General features: G+C 41.2%; 1 protein-coding gene across 10 annotated transcripts in view; it reads left to right on the top strand.

Annotated features, from left to right (window-relative positions):
- KAT6B (lysine acetyltransferase 6B) overlaps positions 1–25,539 on the top strand; it is an 88,603-nt gene that overhangs the window by 41,718 nt on the left and 21,346 nt on the right. For 8 of the 10 annotated variants that reach the window (XM_032231832.1, XM_032231827.1, XM_032231833.1 and 5 more), the window contains exons 8-13: positions 4,119–5,047; positions 5,879–6,000; positions 8,485–8,600; positions 9,765–9,906; positions 12,218–12,379; positions 21,805–21,898. In XM_032231832.1, coding sequence (XP_032087723.1) covers positions 4,119–5,047; positions 5,879–6,000; positions 8,485–8,600; positions 9,765–9,906; positions 12,218–12,379; positions 21,805–21,898 — 1,565 coding nt within the window. The remainder of the gene's footprint in view (positions 1–4,118; positions 5,048–5,878; positions 6,001–8,484; positions 8,601–9,764; positions 9,907–12,217; positions 12,380–21,804; positions 21,899–25,539) is intronic. The other 2 variants (XM_032231835.1, XM_032231834.1) reach the window with 2 other exon arrangements.

The raw sequence follows: 25,539 nt of genomic DNA, 5'->3' as shown, positions 1-25,539 counted from the left end.
AGTTTTTAAAAAAATCTAAAGGAGAGAGAAATCAATCACAACTGTAGCTTCATAGCTAATGCCAGGGTTTGAAATATTCAAATGGCTACGTGGAAAGATTAGAGGAGTAATCACATTGCCAATGGCCAGTAGCTAATAAACTTAGCAGTACATGAGAATGAACACTCAATGATGGACCGAATGGAATGATGTCACTTTCTTTAAACGAAATGGCTACCTTAGGTTGACCTTTCTTTTCATGTTAATGTTACTTATAGTTCTTCCATTAAGTGTGTGTGTGCAGTGGGGGAGATGCCTTCTATAGAATATTTAATATTCAGTGAGTTGTAGGAAGGGATTAAATTGATTTGAAGTCACTACACTATTTTCTGTTGACTTTCACTTGGATAACTCTTCCTGTCTGTGGATAGTCACTTTCTCATTCATTCTCGTAAAATGAACGAGAAAGTGAAATATCCTCATTTTAATCTCTAATACCATTGAGATGGGCCTGACATTTACTATTTTAAAAAGTGCTTTCTTCAATCTTTCAGTGCTTCCTTAAGCGAACTGTATGTTCTTTCTCACTAAATTTCAGTACTACTCACTCATTCCTTCCCCAGTGTGTTTTCCTTTTAATTTTATTTACGCCTCTGTAACTTTTTGCTAGGCTTGCACACTTTTTTTTTGCAGTTAAAGAAAAATAAATTACTGTGTTTGCATTTTGTTTCTTAATGGTATGCAGAACCACATTCTTCTTTAGAAACTAATTTACTTTAAGTGGCATTTTATGGCCGATATAAAAGTGGTGTTTTTATAAGTAATCATCTATGTATGTGTTATATGAGCGCATGCCACATTTGGGGGATCGCCTTCCTCTATATTGTCTGAATTTTGTTTTTATTGTTGTTGCCTTAATAGAATAAATTGCCTTGAAGCTTATCTGTGGTGACCCACTGGATGTGTATTGTAGTTGTAACTATGCTCCTGAGGCAAGCATTTTATTTGCCAGATGCCACCTCACATACAATCAATGAAACAAACCATTCTTATAAGTAGGGTTAAACTGTCCTAATTGTATATTATGCTGGGTGAAGTGTATTAACTTTATATTGCATTAGGTCTTTAAATTGCTACCATGGTTATCAGATCAGCCTGTAGCCTCAGGGTTCCATTCCCGCAAGGTTCTTTAATTCAGAATTTGGCAATATACGCTGTGACCTTCTTCAAGGAAGAACATGTTTTACTGGAAGCGATTGACTTCTTGTCACATAGGTTTGACATCTGTGCAGAATTTATTAGAGAACATACCGTCACTCTGTTAAGAAGAACTGACTTCTGGCTATCTAAGCTTTCACAGGACTGGCTGAAAATCAATGGGCTCAGCTTTTTACATAAATGGCTATAGCAGACAAGGCAGGTTTTTTTTTTCTTATTTTCAAGGAAGTTTCTCTTTACAAAACATTAGGCGTTGGACCTATTAATCACTTTTAAAATTGTTTCTTATTAGTTTTCTTGCTATGAAATGGCTCGGGTGCAGAGGTGGGACACTGCCGGTTCAGACAGGTTTGGGCGTACCGGTTGTTACACCCACCTCTACTCGAGTGCAATTCTAGGACTGTTTCAGAAACCTCCATTGGAGGGGTATGGTTAATGTTAAAGTGTAGTCTGAATTTAATGTAATTAACTATGATTAATGCCTATTCCTAAGGGGACGTGGTGGCTCAGTGGCTAAGATGCTGAGCTTGTCAATCAGAAAGGTCAACGGTTCGAATCCCTAGTGCCGCATAACGGAGTGAGCTTCCGTTACTTGTCCCAGCTTCTGCCAAACTAGCAGTTTGAAAGCACGTAACAGTGCAAATAGAAAAATAGGGACCACTTTGGTAGGAAGGTAACAACGTTCTGTGTGCCAGCCACATGACCACGGAGGCAGCTTTGGATAGCGCTGGCTCTTCGGCTTTGAAACAGAGATGAGTGCCGCCTCCTAGAGTTGGGAACGACTAGCACATATCTGAGATGGGAATCTTTACCTTTAATGTCTATTCTGGGAAAGTGCTTAACCGTTTTTAAGAAGCGTGGAAAATATGGGAATGGAAGGGATCTTGTGTTTGTGTGAGTGACTCTCAATTTATGCTTAGTAAAAGTGCATTATGCTTCTTTGCAGATTTACAACACCCTTAATGCACAGAATGCTTCACAATCATTGCATTTTCTATTTCAGGTGGCTAACAATATTTCCTTCCAAGGTTGAAAATTATTACATATTATCATCATCAGAATAAATAAAAATCAAGCAGCTTTAAAAATAAAGTTAGAGCTATGAAGGTTCCTATTCTGAAATAGAATGGGAACTATCTTAATAAGGTTTTACCAGGACATTTATTGAAACAGAGTATGTAAATGAAGTACCTCAGTTTTTTCTCAAGCATGGCAACTTTAAGATGGATGGACTTCACCTTCCAGAATTCCTCAGCCAACAAAGCAAAGCTGACTGGGGAATTCTGGGAGTTGAAGTCCACCCATCGAAAAGTTGCCAAGGTTGAAAAACACGGAAGTGCATGATTTAAGTCTACATGCAGGTGGCACCTGTAAAACGATGAAAACTATATTTATACAAGTAGTCCTCGCCTTAAGACCACAATTGAGCCCAACTTTCTGTTGGTAAGTAAGCCAGTTGTTAAGTCAGTTTTGCCCCATTTTATCATCTTTCTTCTACAGTTTGTAAGCGAATTGCTTCAGTTGTTAAGTTAGTAACACGATCTTAAGAGTATCTGACTTTCCTCATTGACTTTGCTTGTCAGAAGGTCGCAAAAGGGGATTGCATGACCCCGGGACACAGCGACCGTCATACATACACGCCAACTGACAAGCATCCAAATTTTGATCATGTGCCTGTGAAGACGCTGCAACAGTCATTAAGTGTGAGAAACTGTCTCCAGTCACTTTTTACAGTGCTGTTTTAACTTTGAACGGTCACTAAATGAATGTTTATTAAGTCGAGGACTACCTGTGCTTGGCAGTACAAGCTGCTCCCCTTAAATAGGTCTGCTGTGAACACCCAAAAGGAGTGAGCTTATACCCTAGGCCTGTTTTCTTGTTGTGAGGAAAGCAGGTTGAGGTTGTGACCCATCGGTTTCCAGCAGACCTAGCAGCAGAGGAGGAGGAGGAGGAGGAGGGGGGGGGGAGTCTGGGCTGGCTTCTGAGCCTTTGGAAGGCTCTGAGTGAGGAAGCAGAATCAAAGGCAGATGCAGAGCCAGGGCCTTCTGTTCGCCCCAGGTGGAAACGCAGCTGTCTTTGGGATGCACGTATGGGTAGAGAGGAGAGGAGAGCAACAGAAAACAATAAGCCGGCTCTCAGGGAAAATAACTCATAGACGCTAGCCAGCTTCACCCTGGCTGGGAAATAAATAGTAGGGGTTTGGGAGTGGCTTGTTGTCGCAGACAACCATTTATTTTCTAGTGTACATCAATCAACTTGAATAACCAGGTTTGTTGGAACTAATTGCTCTATATTTGAAGTGCCATCTGAGTCTCTTGCTAGGAAATACCCTGTTTCCCCGAAAATAAGATTTCCCTGGATAATAAGCCCAATTGGGCTTTTGAGCGCGCACACTAAAATAAGCCCTCCCAGAAAATATTGCAACACAGCAGCAGCCGTGAGTTGACCACGCTGGCTGCCTCCTGCACCTCAAAAATAATAAGACCTCCCCAAAAATAAGGCCTCACGCTTATTTTCAGGGTCAAAAGAAAATAAGACCCTGTCTTATTTTCAGGGAAACACGGTAATAGGTAGTGAATTTGCCCAAGCCAATGTAAACAGGGGCTGTTTCTACTTGGCTCAATCATTGAAGGACATTTTTAATCTGGAGTATTCATGTGAACAGAGACTGTTCGTGCCCTGTTTTACAAGGGGAAAAGACGCTCCTTTGTGACTAATTCTTTTTGGTTCTGTCTATCCAATGTGCATAATAAAGTCTGTTTCTGCCCTGTTTTAAAATGGGGGTTGTTTTAGTTGTGAGTAAGCAGTTTCTCATTGCTTGCAAAGGCTGGGTCAGAACAGTTGATTCTCTGGGCACCCAGATACGGCATGTTGTTTCTCTCCTCTGACCGTTCTCCTTTTCCTTCACTTTTCTCTGCTAGGTCTGTTCCCAGTGCGGAAGGATCCAAGAATGCATTCCCAGGAAGGGGGTCACCTGGTAGGGGTCAAAAGACTAAAGTCTGTACCACACCTTCATCTGGTCATGCTGCATCTGTGAAGGATTCAAGCAGCAGATTGGCTGTTACAGACCTCACCTGGCCTGGTGCCACCGCCACCAAAATCACCACCATCACCTCCACCTACATACCTGCCGCTACACTTAACGTTAACAAGAAAACCCAGGGGCTCATTGATGGCCTCACTAAGTTTTTCACACCATCACCCGATGGTCGCAGATCACGAGGTGAAATAATTGACTTTTCAAAGCATTATCGTCCAAGGAAAATGGCCTCCCAGAAACCCTCCTGTACTTCTCATGTGTTGGCTACAGGTACCACACAAAAGCTAAAACCTTCTTCACTTCCGCCCCCGGCCCCCACCTCTGCTCACAGCCCCAGTTCACAAAAATCCGGCACTTCCATCTCTTCTGGTTCTCCCCAGAGTTCCTCCGGTCAGCCGTTCGCGCTCTCCTTTAGCGGCCTTCCTAATCACAGCCAGCTTTTTGATGGACTTTCTCATATTTACGCTGCTCAGGGACAGTCGCGCCCGAAGGGGCAGCCATGTTATGCCCCTCCCAAGCGTTGGCATCGTAAAGCAGCATTCTCGCCCGCGCCCGCGCCCAATCCTGCTTTCTGTGAAAAGGAAGAGATTAGCGATAGGTTGGTTTCTCCTCCCACCACCACCACTGGGTGGGCTGTGTCTAGAGGACATGCTTTCAAAGCAGTTGCTGGCTTCGAGCAGACAACCTTCCTTAAAAAGCACGTGGTTCTAGGCAGATTAAAGTATAAAGTGACCCCTCAGATGGGGACCCCCTCGCCACCAGGGAAGGGGAGCTTGGCAGCCGGAAGAATTAAGCCTGATCAGGATGATGGTAAGCAACAGGTCCAAGCGCCCAATTAAACCTGCATCCCTCCCAGACCCAAATTCTTATTTTGTCACCCAGGTTGTTCTTACTTCACTCTTATATCGGAAGCAGTGAGCATATTGACCTTGTAACTAATGCTGACTAACCCTGCCAAAGCGCTTTCCCAACTAATGCTGCCTCATCTCATTTGTCGTCATGTGCCTGCTGTGGCTTTCACATTCTCATCTCTCCATGGTTTTGCTGGCGCTTTTTTCTGGTTGCATATCGGTAGCCACTTCATCGCGTTCGACGCCCTTTCTGTGCTTACGGTCCTATTTTGGCATATGGTTAGGATCCCCCATTTCGGCATTTCATCTTCCTTCTCCTCCATTTGCTTTTCTTCCATGAAAAACGCCATCCTGCTACACAACGCTGAATCTGTACGATTGTGAAATTTATTTCTTCTGGTTTGTTTTTTTTAAAACATATCTTTATGAAGTAAAAATACCCATATATTCCTCTATTTCTAATCTGCTTTTGATATTCTTTTTAAGATTAGGTTAATGCAACTGTATGATACATTTTTATATGTAGGATTTCACAGCAGTAGAAGCATGAAAAGTGTAATAAGCATTTTAACAGATGTAAAATATTTAAACATCTTTTAAATATTTGCCCAGAGTTTTTTTAATGGTCAAGGTACTTAAAATTGATAGATGTATTATCTCAATGGAAAATTCAAGGGTTTGAAAGCAGGAAAACTGTCCAGAAAGAGAAACAGAAGTTCCATTTTGTTAGTTTAAGATACTTTTTGCCCTCATGTTGGTGAAGAAATTCTCTGCTGATTTTAAACAACAGGTACAGAAATCAAAATAAGCATCAAACAAGAAAATTCAGATCTGTTTGTGGTGGGAAGCAAGAACTTTGTTACAGAAGAAGATTTGAACATGTTTAAACAGGCCCAGGAACTGGCAATGGAGGTAAGCAGGAGGGCAGGTGTCAGACATAATCTTCTACTCAACAGTGGTAGTAATTTTAATTGTATTTAATTTAATTTAATTGTTTGATTCTCCTTGAAATTTAACATTGGGTGTGTATTTCTTCTATTCAAAACAAACATAATTTTAAAAATGTCTTAGAAGTGGTTACGTTTATTCTTTAAATGTTGGCCTTCTGCATTCTGATTTTAGAAATGTAAACTTGAAACATATAATTATGTAATATAACATTGACAGGAATTTTGTTGATGATGAGTTTGTCTCCCAGCTAAGAAATAATCTCTTCTTTGGGCTGATATGCTCTATGCCCAATTTTTAAGTGTTTTCTTTTTTTTTCTTCGTTTCTAGTAGTTGCTTTGTCTAGAACAACTTTTTATGTATATAAAGTTTTTTATTTTTTCATTTTCATAACATATAATCACATGTATACTATTACATAGCCAACATTGTATTGTATTATTAAATGTTTACATCAATTCATTTTACCATCAACTCCCAAATACGATTATTGGCTCTTCTGCTCTCCATACACCATATTTGTACCTTATCCATCACTTTCTTCTCCCTCTCTCCTCCCCCTCCCTACCTTTCTTCCCTCTGTCATCCTTCTCTTCACTACTTCCCCTTCCTCTCCTCCTCTCTCCCCTTTCCACTCCTTTCTCTCCTCCTCTTTCCCCCCCTCTCTCCTATCCCTCTCTTCTTCCCTTACCTCTCTCCTCTACTTCCCACTCTTCATCTCATTTACTTGGTGTATTTCAGTTTCTGAGTGAGCTCCATTTTATGTTGATGGTATTTATAATTCCTTTTCAGTATACATATTTAATTTTAACATATATCTTCCTTTTTAAAAAAAGAGAGAATAAAAAAGTATACATATATAGTCATTATACTTTTAAACCCAACCACCCCTGCCTAATTTTGGCTGAAATGTAGACCTGGTTACATTTCCCAGCTATTCTCAGCATTATATACATCCTTACATGCCCGCAATTTGTGATTCTGTCTTTAAATCTCAATAGTTTCCCCATATTTCATGTTCCCTCTCCATTTTTCCATATCTTGGTTTAGTTTACCCTTAATTGTCTATAAATGGCAATCCTTACTGTTCAATGTTCATTACAATTCCCTTAATCTACTATATAGAATAACAAGCAGTAAACATCTCACTTTGTTCATCATCTTAAAAGTTCGATATATGTCCATGTTTCGTATATTTTAACCCATGCTTACCGTAATTGTCCTTCTATTTTAAGTTCAGTTCAGTTTTCTTTTTCCAAATCTGAGTTTGAGTACGAAAATTAGAACAAACTTAGATGCTTTTAAAAGAGAAAAAATTATTTGCAGGTAGTCCTTGACTTACAACTATTCATTTAGTGACCGTTCAAAGTTACAGCGGCTCTGAAAAAAGTGACTTATGACTGTTTCTCGCACTTACGGCTGCTGCAGCTTCCCCATGGTGGTCCCATGATCAAAATTCAGGGGCTTGGCAGCTGGCTCGTATTTATGACAAGTGTCATATCACTTTGACACATAGAAAAGATACCTTTTTATGCTTTTAGAGGGAAACCACTTATTGTATTAAAGATTAAGAAAGTCCAGTGTTTTAAATAAAAATAAAATGTTTAAAAATAAAGGAACTGAGCTTTCTTCAACTTCAAAGCAAAATTTAGTTCTGGTTTCAGCTGAGGATTTACTTAATAGTTTATCCAAAGCCGATGTTCGTTCCAAGGTCACGTGATCTCCATCTTTATGGGTCACATGACCTCCATCTTTATGGGTCACGTGATCTCTATCTTTATGGGTCATTGATCTCCATCTTTATGGGTCATATGATCTCCATCTTTATAATCTTCCCAATTGGCTTTCAACAGGGAAAGTCAACGAGGAAAGCCCAATTCGCTTAACATCCTCATGCACACAACTCCAGTGACCTGTTTAACAATTGTGGAGAATAAAGGTCATAAATGGGACACAGCAGTGGTGGGATTCAAATAATTTAACAACTGGTTCTCTGCTCTAATGAATTCTTCCAACAACCAGTTCACCAAATTGCTCAGAAAGCTAACAATCGGTTCTCCCGAATTGGTGCAAACTGGCTGAATCCTACCACTGGAACACAGCTCTCTTAACTTAGCAATGTAAATTTTGGATTCAGTTGTGGTTGTAGGTCGAGGACTATTTGTAGTAGGGCTAAGTAGCCTTCCTACACAGCTGTCCTTAAGCTATTTGGCTGGACTACACATTTGCTCTCAATGCTTAAATACCAAGGAGACTTCATGTTTCTGTTGGAGTGACCACTGCCATTTTTAAGTTGCTACCTGTAGCCAGGTATCTCCTAACCTCTAGAAGCAAATAATCATCGGGGAGGGAGGGAGGGTGGGGAAAGTATTTGAAATTGAAATATAGTGGGAGAAAAGGAATAGCCATTCTACACTGATACATTTTCTTAAAAACTGTCATTAATAGAAGATAGGTTGTAAAAACGGTGGAGAAGTAAATGGACGTTACCCTTCGGTGATAGAATTTGGAAAATATGAGATCCAGACCTGGTACTCCTCACCTTATCCACATGAATATGCAAGGTAAGAGAACTGTCCCTTTACATACTGTAGGTATGCCATGTATACATTTGCAGAGAATGGGAAGAAAATGTGATCCATATTATGATGCATTCAATCCAGAGCTGGGTTCCTACTGGTTTGCACTGGTTCAGTGGAACCGGTAGTGGAAATGGTGACTGGGTCGCTGAACCGGTAGGGACGGCATGCTCGCCATGTCCTTGAACCGGCAGTAATGCCGTCAGAAACCCCTGGTTCAATCCCAGCCCATTGCATCAATTATAGCTGCTACCATTTACAAGACGCCTCAGATTCAAAGGCTAGGTGAAAGTTGAATTCTGTAGTATAGAACTCTGTTCCTGAAACCATATATAGAAATGTTAGTTTTTAACCCCAAATGAAGATGAAATAATAAGAAAGATTATGGACTGTGCCGAAATGGATAAACTAACGAAAGAAATACAGGGAAAGGAAGAATCAGAATTCTACCAGATATGGGATAAATGGTATAGGTGGATGGAGGAAAGAAACAAAAATCAATGAAAGAATATAACAACACTCAAAAATAATAGTTATGAGTAAAATAAGAGGGTTAAGAATGGTGAAATCTAAATGAAATACGATAGAAGGGGAAATAATATAATGTGAGCGATATCAATTGATGATTGCTAAGATAAAAAACAGGAAATTCCTGTTCGCACTGTATTGTATAAATGTGGTATACGTCTAATTTTTGTGTGTGTGTATTTTACATGTTTGTTAATAAAAATCTTTAAAAAAAAAGAAATGTTAGTTTTTAGTTTATTTATTATCATTGAAATAATTTTTAAAATGAGCTCGATTCTCCCCCCCCTCCCAAAAAAATACTGTAGGTATCAAATTATGGTTCTGCTTCTTTTAGCTTACAAAATATTCACCGATAGTTATTCAGTAGGGACGATGGGCTCCAACTGAACTAATGCAATATTTACAGGGAGTTGTGCAGTTGTTGCATTCCTTTGGGATCTATATTATTAAACAGGTATTTGATTATTATCAATGTAAGCAGCTCGTTTAATTCCAGGTATGGCAGAATATCTGTTTTGACCTATTCTTCCTGTCTCTTTAATTCATCTGGAAGAAATAAAGGATAACTGTAATTTGTTCAAAAGCATTTCATACTGATACTCTGATTTTAAACTTCAACAGACTATCAAAGCTTTTCTTGTGTGAATTCTGTCTTAAATACATGAAAAGTAAAAATATCTTGCTAAGGCATGGGAAGAAGTGTGGCTGGTTTCATCCTCCAGCCAATGAGATCTACAGGAGGAAGGACCTTTCCGTGTTTGAGGTAGGTGATACTCCATTGCCCTCAGTAAGTACTGTGTGTGGTTGAAGATTATAGATACCTAGGCAATATTTTTGAGCTGTGTTTTCCTTGGTTTATTAGAGTCCATCCTAATAGGTCAGTGATGGCTAACTTTTTTGTTATCGCGTGCCAAAAGAATGCACCATTGCATCTATAATGCAATGTGTGTGCAACATCCCCCTGCTCCCCCATCCCCTGTGCATGCACGTGTGACTCCCCACCTCCCCTTTTGGACCTAGTAGGCCTTCCTGCAGCATCCCGGGCCAAAAACAGGCTGTGGAGCACGTCCCTGCACTCCCCCACGCCTGCCCGTGCAACACCCCCTCCCCCACACATGGACACATGTCTCCCGCATGTGCCCTGCACATGCGCAGCAGCGACTTAAAAACCAGCTGGCCGGCGGGAGGCGTGGGTGCATGCAGAGTGGACCTGAGCTTGGGCAACGGCTCACATGCCCACGGAGAGAACTCTGTATGCCACCTGTGGCACGTATGCCATCTCGGTAATAGGTTTATTGTACAGCGAAATATAATTCTTAATCTTACCAAATGTTCTGATACTTCACATTGACTGTTTCCAGCAGAAAGTCTTTTTGCTGCTGTTACTGTTTCCTAGTTCCTTCCTTGGCTTCCTGGTTGGTTCATTAATATGAGTGGTGAAGAGTTCATTGTTTATTTATAAATAACTTATCCCCTGTTGAGGAATGGATTGATAATGAATGTAAAGGTCATTGTTTAGACTGGCATCAGCCTACACATATCATTGGCATTCTTTGTACAATTGATGGGGTAATTTTTCAATTAAATAAAACAATGATTAAAAAAAATTGAAAAAAATAGTTGAAAAAAAATAAAACAATGAAAAATGAGCTCCAGGTGGAATGGGCAACCTTAATTTATTTCAAGTAATTTATTTAAACTCAATAACTCAATAAAACTCAAAAAACTCAAACTCAAATCTATAATCCTTATTTATTCAGTGACCAGTAAAAATTGAAAAGAACAAAAAGTGAAGCAAATAAATATAATAGTATATTAACAATGGAGACTAAATCACAAAATATAACATTAACTGTGACTGTGTTATTTACTTGGGTGGAAAATCTGAAACAGTAGGTATAAAATAAAAACAAAAACTATATGCCTCTACAATTTATTAGTTAAGATGTATCAGACCAAAATAATATTTAAAACAAAGATAGATATGTCAATTATATCTTGATTTCATCACAAGACAAAATGGATCTGTTGCACATATAATGAATAATTTTAAATCCTGAAGGAGAAGGTTCATATAAAATTTATCTCAATAAATTTAAATTTAAATACAAGTTCATCTTGTTTACATCCTGATGAACAGTATTCAAAGCGTAAGTATTTTTCAGAATTTCTTAGACAATTACTCAGATCTGAAAGTCATGTATGTTGCTTTGACAGTTTAACGAACGGAAATGGAAAATTAAATCTCAAAAAAGTGGAGATAAAGCTTTATCTCATCTTCTTCTTTCCTGAGGTAATTAAGCTAGAAACATGGCATTTGAAGTGTATAATTAAGATGCATTTAGACCTCTGAAAAAGCTCTGTGTTTTATAATAAGAAGTTTACCCCATGTCTGCATTAGAAAGATTGCTGTTCTGTGAATGATTATAACTTAATTTACATTACACAGTGAGAAATACAGTGATATATAGTCTAACGTATCCTGGATCCCCATTTACTGTATTGGCCTTACAATGTTTTTTGGGTGAAATTTTAGGAAGTGGGAAAAAAGAATGGGCACTTGTTATTCAATCCCATGTTATTCAATCCCCTTGTCCCAATAAAGCCCCTTTTATTTAGGTTAAAGGGAATTCCTCCAGCAAAATCCCGGCGAACAGTCTTTCATGAGATTTCACAACTACACACCTTTATCAGGCTTGGAGAGCTGCCAGGCAGATATCTTCCAAACGCCACTCTGTAGCAGACATACTTGGCAAGAAGTCAGGAACAGATCTATTCTATCTGAAAGCTACTCCAAAACATGACAAATTAGATTCTTATTTGCAGATGTGATAGTACAGACAGTGAGAGCAATGTTACTCTCTACTTTTTTGCATCACCCCTCATGGCTGTTAAGCTTATTAAAGCTTAACATAGTTGATGTCTAATTAGAGAAAATGAACCAAAAATAGAAAAAAATGGATTACCTTGTGTACATTTCACTGGAAGAATAAATGGCACAGACAGATCCTTGTAGAGTTGCGTTGAGCTGCTGCTATGCTAAGATACTGATGTGAAAATTCTCTTCTCTCTAGGTTGATGGGAATATCAGCAAGATTTATTGCCAAAACCTTTGCTTGTTAGCAAAGCTCTTTCTTGACCATAAAACCTTATACTATGACGTTGAGCCATTCCTTTTCTATGTTCTCACCAAGAATGATGAGAAAGGGTGCCACTTAGTTGGATACTTCTCCAAGGTAAAAGTTTGATCTTACCGTTACCAGAGTGTCTTGCTTTTATGCAGAATGTTTGTTGGGAAACGGCATTTCAAATGGGAAAGAACACATTTTTTTTACTGTTTGAAAATGCCATTATCTTTTTAAAAAGTGTTCTGAGGACATTGGATTTAGGTAACAAATACAGTGCACAGATCAGTGGTGGAATTCACTTAGGTTTACCACTGGTTCACAACTGTGAGCGAGCGCATGTGTGCTTTCCGTACATGCATGCAACTTTCCACGCATGTGCTTTGCTCGTACGCAGTAGTGGTTTGGTGGTCTTGGTCGCTGGAACTGGCAGTGACCCAGGCCTGCCACTCCCCTGAACCAGTTCTTCGGGCAGGGCCATAGGCTCCGCCATCTTCTTTTTTGTTTCTGTGCATGCTCAAAGTAATTTTTATTGCACTGTGCATGCGCCCGCAGCGCCCACGAGCAAACCAGCAGTAGTGCCTGCCAGAACCCACCTCTGGTGTGCACATATGTACGAACTGGTCCAAATTGGCTGAGTACCACTTCTGGCACAGATCCTTTAAAGCACCCATGTTTGAAGCAAAACCTAACAGTATAATAATGGTTGTTCAGAGGAGATGCTGCCTTTGGCCATTTAATTCTCCCTCACTTTATTGAGTTGCATATTTCATATAATTTGTCACCTGCATATAGTATGTTCAATCTGTACTTCCCTCATTAGTACCTGGAAGAAATGGCATAATATTATTTTTAAAAATAAAATAACTGGGCTTTGCAACCCTAGAATCTCAGACCAGATTAAAGGCTACGTTTTGTGGAAATCTAACTCTTCAAAACCCAAGAACCAGGACTGAAATCCAGCAGGTTCTGACAGGTTCTGGAGAACCGGCTGGGTCGAGAGTGGTGTGGGAATGGAGATTTTGCAGTATCCTTCCCCTGCCACGCACACCAAGCCACACCATGCCCATCAAGCCATGCCCACAGAACTGGTAGTAAAAAAATTTCATCACTGCCAAGAACTGCTATGGATCCATGATCAGAAATGATAATTTTGCCACCGTCTGCCTATTTACGCCTCCCTTTCCAGCCTCCCACCCTTGTTTTTCTTTCTTTCAGGCTCAGATGAAGAGGATGCAGTGTGTGGGACCAACAAAGTTGCCTCAGATTATCCCTGGTCTGGCATTGCCTTACGAAGTGTCTGAGCCTTACTCTATTGCTAAAGGAGTCCTGCTGTGAGTTGATCCATAGCTGTTTGTTGCTTAGATTTGTAGTTAGCAGGATGGGTTAAACAGAGGGAGGGAGTTCTCTTCTAGCACTCTTCTTCATCTGTTTGCTGTTTGGCCAGGAGTGACCATAGGGGGAGGGCCCAAAAAGTCAAGATGTCAGCCATAACGATGTGGTTGAAGTACGTAGAAAAGGTGGGACTTTGATCGCACGCCATCGCGCTTCTTGACTTCCTTGGTCTCTTCCCATATGGACGCCCCTGTCAAAGATTATTTCTTTTTCCTTTTTTAATTTCCTAAAGTGTTTGCGCTCCCTTGATCTACCTGAAAGCATTCCAGGGTGTTTTATAGAATAGTACAAAGAGATACATGTTTACGTGGCAGAATAGCAATACTGAATTATGTGAGTTTCAAGGATTTCTGAATCGAGAAGTGCAAAAATAAAGAATAAGTCACCACAATATTAGATTCCTGCCAGCAGTCAGGTTGAAAGATATCAGCAGTTGCTTAGCAGGACATGCTCGGTGAGAATAAATCAGACCAAATCTTACAAAAATGATGAGGGCATAATACTTGGCCCAAAATTGTGTCTTCTCCATAGCAGAAAAGGCACGTGGACCAAGGTGGTTAAACATAAACATTTTATGTGATATTTTCTATCAAGTCCCTGATATAAAGAGAGGACTTCAAGAGAGGACCAGCTGTTGGTGTACGAAGGTACAGAAACATGAATACAGGTAGTCCTTTACTTACGACCATTCATTTAGTGACCTCTCAAAGTTACAGCAGCACTGAAAAAAGTGACTGGTCCTCGCACTTTGCAACTGTTGCACCATCCGCATGGTCACGCGATCAAAAATTGGGCACCTGGTAGATGGCATGTAAAGGTCGCAGTGTCCCAGGTCATGTGACTGCAATTTGAGACCACCTTAGTTGTCTTCTGGCAAGCAAACTCAATGCGGGAAGCAGGATTTACCTAACCGCCACTCCCGTTCATTTAACAATTGCTATGATTCATTTACAAGGAATGTGGTGGCTCAGTGACTAAGACGCTGAGCTTGTCAATCAGAAAGGTTGGCAGTTCGGTGGTTCAAATCCCTAGCGCCGCGTAACGGAGTGAGCTCCTGTTACTCGTCCCAGCTTCTGCCAATCTAGCAGTTCCAAAGCATATAAAAACTGCAAGTAGAAAAATAGGAACCACCTTTGGTGGGAAGGTAACAGCGTTCCGTGCACCTTCGGCGTTTAGTCATTCTGGCCACATGACCACAGAGACGTCTTCAGACAGCGTTGGCTCTTCGGCTTTGGAACAGAAATGAGCACCGCCCCCTAGAGTCGGGAACGACTAGCACATGTGCGAAGGGAACCTTTACCTTTATGATTCACTTAACAGCCATGGCAAAACAGATCATAACACGGGGTGCAACTCGCTTAACCAACTGCCTTGCTCATGTCTCAGTTTTGGTCCTAGGTCCAGGACTACCTGTAATAAAACCAGCCATTCTTGCTGAAAATCAGTGGTGATCCTCACAGCCTAGAATGCACTGCAGCTAGGTGCCTCTTAATGCTTTCCAAAGAAAATATTAGAAAAGAAAATATTCCAAATAAATGAATGATTTCAAACCTTGCTTTTTTCACATATATATATATATATTTTTGAAGACCGGACAGTTACCTGTCTGAAATGATATAGGATCTCCTGCTTGAGCAGGGTGCTGGACTTGAAGACCTCCAAGGTCCCTTCCAGCTCTATTCGGAGTCATTGTGGACACCTTCATGGTGGTGCTAAGAGATCGGGCTACGTATTGTAGCCCTGTGAAAAGCGGCAGTACGAGTCTCAACTCTGCTGCACTGGACGAGTCTCTGCAGGTATAACCCATCTTGCTGGCTACTGATTTAAGCAACAGCTCTATAGGATTCAGGGCATCGTAGGCTTCTCTGCTTGTCCCAGGCACTCCAACCTTCCATCTGGATTTGCCCCTAAAAGGAGAGGGAAAAATGTGGCTTATATGAAGGGTAAGTTGTAAGTAAGCACAGATGATGACATTGTACATAAAATTGTTCCTCATTGTAGGATGTACCTATTAAGACCCTGGCCGCAGATGACATTTTTCTGCCTTTGTGGAACTTGGCTCAATTTAGCTTTGTATCTGGTCTAAACTTGGTCCGTTTCTTAAAACTTTTCATTTTGGAATGGAAATGTAACCTGGCCATGATGGCATTCTCCCACCATGTTTTTTATATTTGCTTTCCACATGAAGCATGGGATAACTGATTCACCATCACTTTGATTGCCTTTCAATATGTGCACATCACTTTTTCCTCTTTCAGTGAAAATACTTGAGTACTGTCGTACTGTATTTGCTAATAAACACAAATGCAAATATTACTACTAATAATAATGGTGCAAATTAATAATTTTTTCTTCTTATAAATTGTATATAATATAATGTATGTATAAATTTTTTTCCTATTTTTTATTTATTTATAAAAAAAGGATGTATGTATGTATGTATGTTCCAGCATAACTCTGGAGCACCTCGAGCAATTTTAACCAAACTTGATACACAGATGACTTACCCTCTGGAAATAAATACTGGGTGGGTAAGACACCCCTGGTGGGTATGTGTGTGTGTGTGTTCCAGCATAACTCTGGAATGCCTGGGCCATTAAGGAGAGTTAAGTATGGCGTTTGTGATGTTAGTCCTTCTCAGCTTCCTCTGGAAAGCCAGCCGTGACATTCACCCTCCAGTGGGCCAATGGGGAAGCGTCTTATGATTTGGGGCAAAGTACCAGGATCGTAGACAGGGTGGAAAAGAGGAGTGCATGGGAGAGGGAAGGGAGAGGGCAGGGATGATGGGCATGGGAGTAGGGGGAATAAAGGCCCCTTTCAATGGCTCTCTCTCAGACAAACAGTTCAACGTCTATAAATACCTGGGCAACGCCGGTTTATCAGCTAGTTGATAATAAATGATAAGGATACAAATTAAAGATTGGGTTTTTAAATTATGCAGAAGGTTCCTTTTTCCTATGTGTGAAAACCCCCTGCCACAATTTCTCATGAAAGATGTCAATCACAGGAGGAAACTTTGATAGTGTTCCAATATGCACTAAAAAAAATTTGCACTGGTATGAAAAAAAAAAGCACTATGGGTAGGTAAAAGTGCCCATGGTGCCAGTGTGCCTTCAGATGTTCTTGGTATGCAAAGCATCGCCTGGCATTCCTCTTTTCTTTCTTTTTAAATAATATTTCAATTGAAAACTTGAAGCTGGCATACCTCTCTAACTATTTTTATTTACATAAATGCCTCTGGGCCTCCAAGATAGACTCTCAAGATTTGCTTGAAAAAGAAGTATTAGAAAACTGCAGCTCATTGGTTTAGGAGTTTATCCATTTGATCCACTGAGATTAAGAGCCGCCGTGGCGCAGCGGTTAGAGTGCAGTACTGCAAGCTACTTCTGCTGATTTCCGGCTGCCTGCAATTTGGCAGTTGGAATCTCACCAGGCTCAAGGTTGACTCAGCCTTCCATCCTTCTGAGGTGGGTAAAATGAGAACCCAGACTATTGTGGGCAAGAGGCTGACTCTGTAAACCACTTAGAGAAAGCTGTAAAGCACTGCAAAGCGGTATATAAGTCTAAGAGCTATTGCTATTGCTATCCAGGATTGGGGGGAAGACACTGATAAGCAAGATAGCAGAAGAGCTGGGGCCAAGAGGCTCCAACCTTGGCAACTTCACAACTTGTGGATTTCAACTCCCAGAATTGCTCAACCAGAAATGCTGGGAGTTGAAGTCTTGAAGTTGCCATTTTGAAAGCCCCCTTCGTAAGCCAAAAATGTCCTTTTCCCTCAAAAATATGGGAGGGATTGGGAATTTAGCCTACCCATAGCTATAATGTCCTCCTGGCTGACCTACATGAGACGACGAGCAGCTGCAATTCCAAAACATGCATTTCGTTTCAACATAAGGAGGTTTTAGTTAGGAGTAAGGTGTTCTTTTCCTGTCTTCCAATGAGTGGTTCATCTCTGAGATGATGCCCCATCCAGCTCTGAAAGCCCAACACCAAGAGCCCATCATCACAGTGAGGGGGCAAAAGCTGCAAGCAATGGACCAATTTACATACCATGGCAGCACCCTCTCCCGCAGGTGACAATTGACATCGAGGTCAACTGCAGAATCACCAAGGCAAGCTCTGCATTTGGCGGACTACTGACAGCTGTGGAATAAGCTTTGCTACAAAGCTCAAAGTCTACCGAGCAGTAGTGCTAACTCCCCTGATGTATGGCAGTGAGACTTGGACTGTATACAGGAGGCACGCTAGGCAATTGAACCACTTCCATGCTACCTACCTCCCCAGACGTCTGAGGATCCGGTGGCAGGACAAGGTGCCAGACACGGACGTCCCCTCCAGAGCAGGCCTGCCATCCATTCACACCCTGCTGATGAAAGCCCAGACACGCTGGGCAGGCCATGTTGCAAGGATGCCAGACCACCGTATCCCTAAACAGTTCCTCTATGGTGAGCTGCCTCAAGGAAAGCGATCGCACGGGGGACAGGAAGGAACTGATACAAAGACACGCTGAAAGCCTCCTTCAAGTCCCTGGATATCGACACCACCTCCTGGGAAACCCTGGCACAAGATCGATCCACATGGCGCATGCTGATCCACCAAGGCTGCCAGACATCTGAGGACAGAAGGACAACCACAGCACAAGAGGCGCGAACACTCTGCAAAGCCAGAGCTGCAAATGCTGCAACAATGATGCCCACACATGTCTGCCTGACATGTGGCAGAACATTCTGTGCCCATATAGGCCTTACCAGCCACCTGCGGACACACCATGGACAGTCCACAATCCATTAGATGTCAAAGTCCTCTTCGAACACGAACATCATCATTATCTCTTGGAAACAAAAATGGTGTTTGGGCCATTTCTCTTTCTTGCAAAACCCACGACCCACCCAATTTTGCACAACTTCCTGAGTCCTGAGTAGGATCACCCAAACACATTAGAATCTCTTTGAGGTTACCTAGTGTCCCCCCCACCCCCCATTGCTTTTGGAACCAAGATCTGCAGCCTTGCATTAGAATTAGAATTAGAATTATTTATAAGCCAAGGGACGCTGTAGCTCAGTGGCTAAAATGCTGAGCTTGTCGATCAGAAAGGTCGGCGGTTCGAATCCCTAGCGCCGCGTAACAGAGTGAGCCTTTACTTGTCCCAGCTCCTGCCAACCTAACAGTTCGAAAGCATGTAAAAATGCAAGTAGAAAAAATAGGAACCATCTTTGGTGGGAAGGTAACAGGGTTCCGTGCACCTTCGGTGTTCAGTCATGCCAGCCACATAACCACGGAGACGTCTTTGGACAGCGCTGGCTCTTTGGTTTTGAAATGGAGATGAGCACCGCCCCCTAGAGTCGGGAATGACTAGTACATATGTGTGTGGGGAACATTTACTTTTACTTTATTGACCAAGTGTCAAAGGAATTTGTCTCGTGTGCATAAGCTCCCAGTGTACATACAATAACAATGATGGATCATTATCATAGTCATTTTAAAAATACATTCATACATCATCCCTCACACATGAATGAAATGACATAAAGTAAAAGAAGGCACAGACCAGAAGGTACTGAATGTCTTCTTTGCTTTTTCTCCATTTCTCAACCTCAACCACTGGGGAGTTCTGGGAATTGAAGTCCACCTACTGAGAGATTCTGGATTTGATCACTGTTCTGCTTTCCAAATTCCTCCCCTCTTCTTTTGCTTGGCTGCTTCCAGCTTCTTCTCCCAATCGTTAGAGGTCTGACAGAAGGAACATCTGTTCACTAGAATAAATAGATTCTTAACATCTGATTAAAAAAAACAATCCTGAGCAAATCTTAATGAAATACAGTTTGGTTGTTATCTATTCACAACCACCAGTTTATTCAACGGATTTCTAATTTGCATTTTGTCTTCTTCGGAGTACACCAAATAGATCCTCTGGGCACCTTTGTTCCCTCATTTACATTAATCAATTTCTTTCTTTACTATTTTCATTCCTTTTAAAATCTGAGACTCTAATGGCCAGTTTCTTTCACTGATTTTGAATATTTTAGTTGCATTATATATAGATCTACATATACAAGGAAGCCTCGACTTACAACAGTTCATTTAGTGACTGTTCACAATTACAAAGGCACCAAAATGTGGCTTATGACCATTTTTCACACTTATGACCATTGCAACATTCCCATGGTCACATGATCAAAATTCGGACCCTTTGGAAATGATTCATATTTATGACGGTTGCAGAGTCCTGGGAGTCATGTGATCAACTTTTGTACCTTCTTACAAGCAAAATCAATAGGGAAGCCAGATTCATTTAATAACTATTACTAACAATAATTCACTTAAGAACTGGCTTGAAAGGTCGTAAAATGGGGCAAAATTCACTTAACAAATGTTTCACTTAGCAACAGAAATATTGGGCTCAATCGTAAATCAACGACTGACTATCTATCTATCTATCTATCTATCTATCTATCTATCTATCTATCTATCTATACCTACCTACCTACCTACCTACCTACCTACCTACCTACCTACCTATCTACCTACCTATACCTATACCTATACCTACTTACCTGCCTACCTCTGTCTATCTACCTGTATATTTTGGAGTATAAGATGCACATCTTTCCCTCAAAAAAGAGGCTGAAAATCTGGGTGCATCTTATACATTGAATACAGCATTTTTTGCCTCCCGAAGCTCTGCCCTCTTCACCAAAATGTATAGCTTTTAGGAGGCTTTCAGAGTGCTCCTGGGGGTTGGGAAGGGCAAAAATGAGCAAAAAATGGGCCCTTTTTTGCTCAATTTGCCCCCCCCCCCCCGGAGCACTTTACAAGCCTCCTAAAGACTATTCATGCCCTTTTTTTAAAAAAACAATGGGCCCGTTTTTGCAAAAAAACGGGCCGTTTTTGGGAGGTTTGCAGAGTGCAAAAACTTTTTTTAATTTATTTCTTCAAAACCTTGGTGTATCTTATACTCCGAAAAATACGGTAGGTATCTCTCTCTATGTGTCTCCCTCTCTCTCTCCCTCCCTCCCTCCCTCCCTCCCTCTCTTCTCTTTCTCTTTCTCTCTCTAATTAAATGGATAATGAACAATAACGAAGCGAATGTCCATTTATGGATAAGATATTGGGTGTGTGTGTGAGAATAAAATATTATCTCAAGTGTAATATAAAGTGTAATTCCCTCTGAATTGAACTCAGCTATACTCCAAGTGACCCTGACCTCTTCGTGTAGCTTTTCTTGGTGACAATGCAGAAGGACTCCACTGGTCTTCATGGGTAGTTTTACAATTTCCTATTCTTACTCTGCAGCCCTGGGATTTCTTTCATTCAACTATTCACCAAAATTGTTTGTTTGTAAGTAGGAGCCCATAGCCTTTGTGCTTTCCTTTCAAGAAATTTTGGTCTATTTCCCCAAGAGCCAATTTTTGCCTTACTGCTCTCATTGTTCAATTAAAACAACACCATGTCCTATAATGAGCACCAACCAGCCATTTACCTCAAGTTAACTCACTCAAAATTCCCCACTTTGTAGAAATAATTGGGCTATTTCCCATTGATGGGGAAAAACAGACATATGAGGTATCAGTTATGCACACTGGCCAAATACTGGTGTGTGTGTGTGTGTGTGTGTGTGTGTGTGTGTAAAATCAAGATGACTGTTCTGCCTGCCATCTTGGTTATTTTGATTACACTGTAGATGCCTTTATGAGAGCAAGTCTCATGGATGGTGTCATTCTCTTAATTCCCCCATTCACTGTTCGATCTCTCTTGCTGTATTTCAGCTGCTGCATGGTATGACTGACACAGCAGGATGAAAAATAGGTTAGAAGGCCTCCCTACTTGGTTGGCATGGTTGACTCTTGGGTCTATTTATTTTATTAGGTGGGCCAATTAGAAAACCTTGTTGACACTGTTTAGATTTTCTCATTATTTTTCACCAGTGGTGGGCTGCTGCCAGTTCGGACCGGTTCAAGTGAACCGGTAGTTCCTATTTTGTCCTAAATCGCCATGGTTTTGGAGCTGTGCACATGGATGGCGTGTGCGTGAGCAAAGCACACATTTTCCAGTGCTGGGCGAACTGGTTGTTACATTATGTGATGCTCACCTCTGCCCTTCACAATATTTTCAGCCATCTCCCTTGCTTTCCTCTTTTCCAGGAAAAGCTGTGCCAGCAGAAGTATAACGTCTCCTGCATCATGATCATGCCCCAGTACCAAAGGCAAGGATTTGGGAGGTTCCTCATCGATTTCAGTAAGTGAAGGGCTGCCTTTGCCTTCGTGAATTTGGGAAGTGGATATTGCAGTGAAAAACCAGCAAGAGCAACGGTGCTTTTCTGCACCTAGACAATGGGCTTTCTGTGTCTAGTTGCACCCAGGCAGAATAAGTCCATTAAAAGAAACATTTAATCCTGTGATATACCTGAAGAAGCAGAGTCTCTCTCTCTCTCTCTCTCTCTCCTTCCCTCCCTTCCTCCCCCCCCCCTTTTCTCTTCGCAGGGATATTAGCTCTCGATGCTGTTAGGTTGAATGAATTGTCTAAATTGCATTCCTTTCACGTTATTGTTCATTAATACAGAGAGAAGCCGTGATTTGTCATTAAAGTAAGAAGGTAATTTAAGGCCTTCTCCAGTTCCTAGATTTCTTTTTAGCGCAGTGTATTTTAGATGAGCAGTACCTAAAATGGAGCATAACGTTTTAGACTTTTGTTCCTTTCAAAAACGTAATTGCCTCAAGTCTGAAAGAGACAATACTTCTTGGAGCACGCTGTGAAAAACGGTATATCCTGATTTTATTTTATTTTTAAATAAATCATGCACTTAGGCGGACGGCGTATTTTGAACAGCTCAAAATATTACCTCCACTGCTTCTTTATAGTTTTTATTAAAAGGCAAGAGAACAAAACGTAACCTCTAAACCCTGGGTGGGTTGCTGCCGGCGTTACTGCCAGTTCGCAACCTGCGCGCAAGACATGTGCTGCACGCACATGAGCTATTCAATGTAAATTGTTCTTCGGGCATGCGCAGAACAATTTACAGTGAACTGCACATGTGCAGTCACTAAAATCCAAACTGGCAGCAGCCAAGCAGCAGCGAGGGAACTGGTTTGGGAGCGTGGCAGGCCTGGATCACCTCCGGTTCTGCGACCCAAGCCTGTATTCCACTACTGGTTCAGCCGAACCAAGCTGAACCGGCAGCAACCCACCTCTGCAGTAAACGGACTAAATGTTTAACCAGGGTGTCAAACTTGATTTCATTGAGGGCCACATCAGGGTTGTGTTTGACCTCAGGGGGACAGGGTGGGCGTGGCCAGCTCAATGTCACTCATGTCGAGGGTGCCTATGATGGCCCAAGTGCTCTGCCAGTGAAACCGGGCTCCCAAGCTCTGTTTGTGGCTGCTACGGCTTCCTGCAACCCTCTGCCAGTGAATGTGTCTCACTTAACGCCCATGTTGGTGAGCAACAGATTGGCTGGCCTCTATTGCAGTCAACGATTACCTGTTGCAGTTGATATTAACTTATTACTTGGACTTTGACAATGATTTGTAGACTTTAACATTGTGTTTAATTGTTTTAAACCCAGTAATAAATATTGAAAACTCTAGCCCTCTCTGCTGCTTGGAAATTCCCTGTTCACTTCATGTTTTATCTTTCTGAATTTTTTTTCTCCTTTTTTCTTTCATCTATCTTGTTTTCACCCCCATCCCCCACTCCCAAAATGCTTAATTCAAGTCACATTTAATCACATTTTTTTTAAAAAAAAACCTTGACATTTCTGGCACTTTAGAGTTTCTTCTCCATGATCGGTGTTGTCAAAATTGAAATTGGGAAGAAGATGGATATAAGTAGGAAGATTTTGTTTTGCATTAGCAGTGGTCATGAAAAAGAGATACTGCTAATCATTTTCTTTCAGAATATTCATGTTTGACATTTTAGAAATTACAGAAGGGACTTGAGTGCTGCTAGAAAACTTTAAAAAAAATATTTTTCAAAAGCCTGCCTCCTCCTTCTAAATTGGATCCCAGCAGGGAGCATCATCAGAGAGTATTCAGGAACTGAATCAAAACGACGGCTGACATTTCCCTTCTGATGAAAAAGGTGATGTTTGAAATGCAAAATATAAATTGGGAGAATGCTTAATACGGCGTTTAATTCCGATGAACCGGCTTACCTGTTGCTTCATCAAACTCAAGGTGAAGCAACAGCTGCTGCCAGATCTCAGGAATGTTTTTATGAAGAGAAACATATTTTTCTTGATTTCTTAACATGAAGGATGGGCTTTCAGATGTAGGAGGTGAGCAGGTGGTGTTAAACACATCATCAGTTTGGAGTCTCTGCACCCCCTTAAGAGACCTAAGTCCAGTTCTCCTCAAAGTCCGTTGATAATTCAAAAGTACTACAAGTTTATTTATCAGCACAAATACTACACACACACACACACACACACACACACACACACACACACACACACTCATATATATACATATATATATATATATATACACACACGTGTATACACACACACACACACACACATACAGATATATATATATATATACACACACACACACACACAAGTTGCATTTAGCTAAACGTGTTTTGTGAGAAAATGGGTTTCAAAAAAGACATTTGATTTTACACATGCACAGGAAACCCATGAAATTTATTTTAAAATGTCACACTTTATTCAGAGGTGAAACAGAACACAGGAATGAATTGTAATATGTGTTGTGGCCAGACTCTGACAGTGGGCTCTGCGTTGGAGGCAGAGATGGGGCCAGGGCTGTCTGACAGTTATTAGTTGCCTTCGGAGTCGGACATCAGTGGGGCAGAAGAACAGTTGGAACCCATTCCCAGTGTGCATGCACAGAACTGCCAGGAGAAGGGAACAGCTAAGGAACAAGGGCCGACTCAGGAGTAAAGCCACAGGAGGACGGTGAATGGCCCCTCCCATAGGGAATAAAGAAGAGCGAAAGGGGAGGGGAGTTTGCAGGAGACAATGAGTTTGATTAATTAGGGTGAAGATCTGTTCCTGACTTCTTGCCAAGTAATTGCTGCTACAGCTTGGCGTTTGGAAGATATCACCCTGGCAGCTCTCCAAGCCTGCTAAAGGTCTGTAGTTGTGAAATCTCATGAAAGACTGTTGGCTGGGACTTTGCTGGAGAGGCATTCCCTTTAATTTAAATGAAAGAGGTTTTATCGGGACGAGGAGTCGGCTTCATGATCTTGGGAAGCTTAGGTCAGAACAATATGCACAATTGTTGTGCTCTGGAGACAGCTGTTTTGTTTTTCTCTGTTGCTTGTTTCTGCATTTCTTTCCCATTCTTTTTGAATACAGTGATCAGAACTGTACACAGAAAACCAACTGCAATTGCACATCATTGATTTAAGCACGTTGTTTTACTGTCTATCCTCTTCCTAACGATACCTTGGATAGAATTTGCCTTTTCCTTTTTTCAACACCCACACAACGGATTGTCACTTTCATTCAGCTGTAATTCCCTCTGAGAGCTTTGGCAGAAGGACAAAGCAAAGCTGCGTGCTGCACTATATTCCCCTGGCACAGGAAATGGGGTGACCTTCTCTGTGAGTCTGGAGTTTTGAGGCTGCTGGAGCTGATTAATGTTTCTTCATGGGAGGATGTAGCTCCCCTCTTTCTTAAAGGACATAACAGTATGGTCCCTTGTGGTGACATCTTCTCGTGAACTAGAATATTCCAATAATTATGGTTCATTCTTGAATACAATCTTCTTGCAAAATTAGAATCGTTGCAATTCCAAATGCAGACCAATGGCATTGAACATTTGGAGAGTTGAACATTTGGTTGGGATTGGTTGCTGCTTTGATCATTCCAATATATGACCTGTCAAAAAAAGGCTTGAAATCAACTTCTTGGT

The sequence above is a fragment of the Thamnophis elegans genome, chromosome 15 (genome assembly GCF_009769535.1).
Source record: "Thamnophis elegans isolate rThaEle1 chromosome 15, rThaEle1.pri, whole genome shotgun sequence".
Lineage (NCBI taxonomy): Eukaryota > Metazoa > Chordata > Lepidosauria > Squamata > Colubridae > Thamnophis > Thamnophis elegans.
This window is presented reverse-complemented; position numbering and strand designations above follow the sequence as displayed.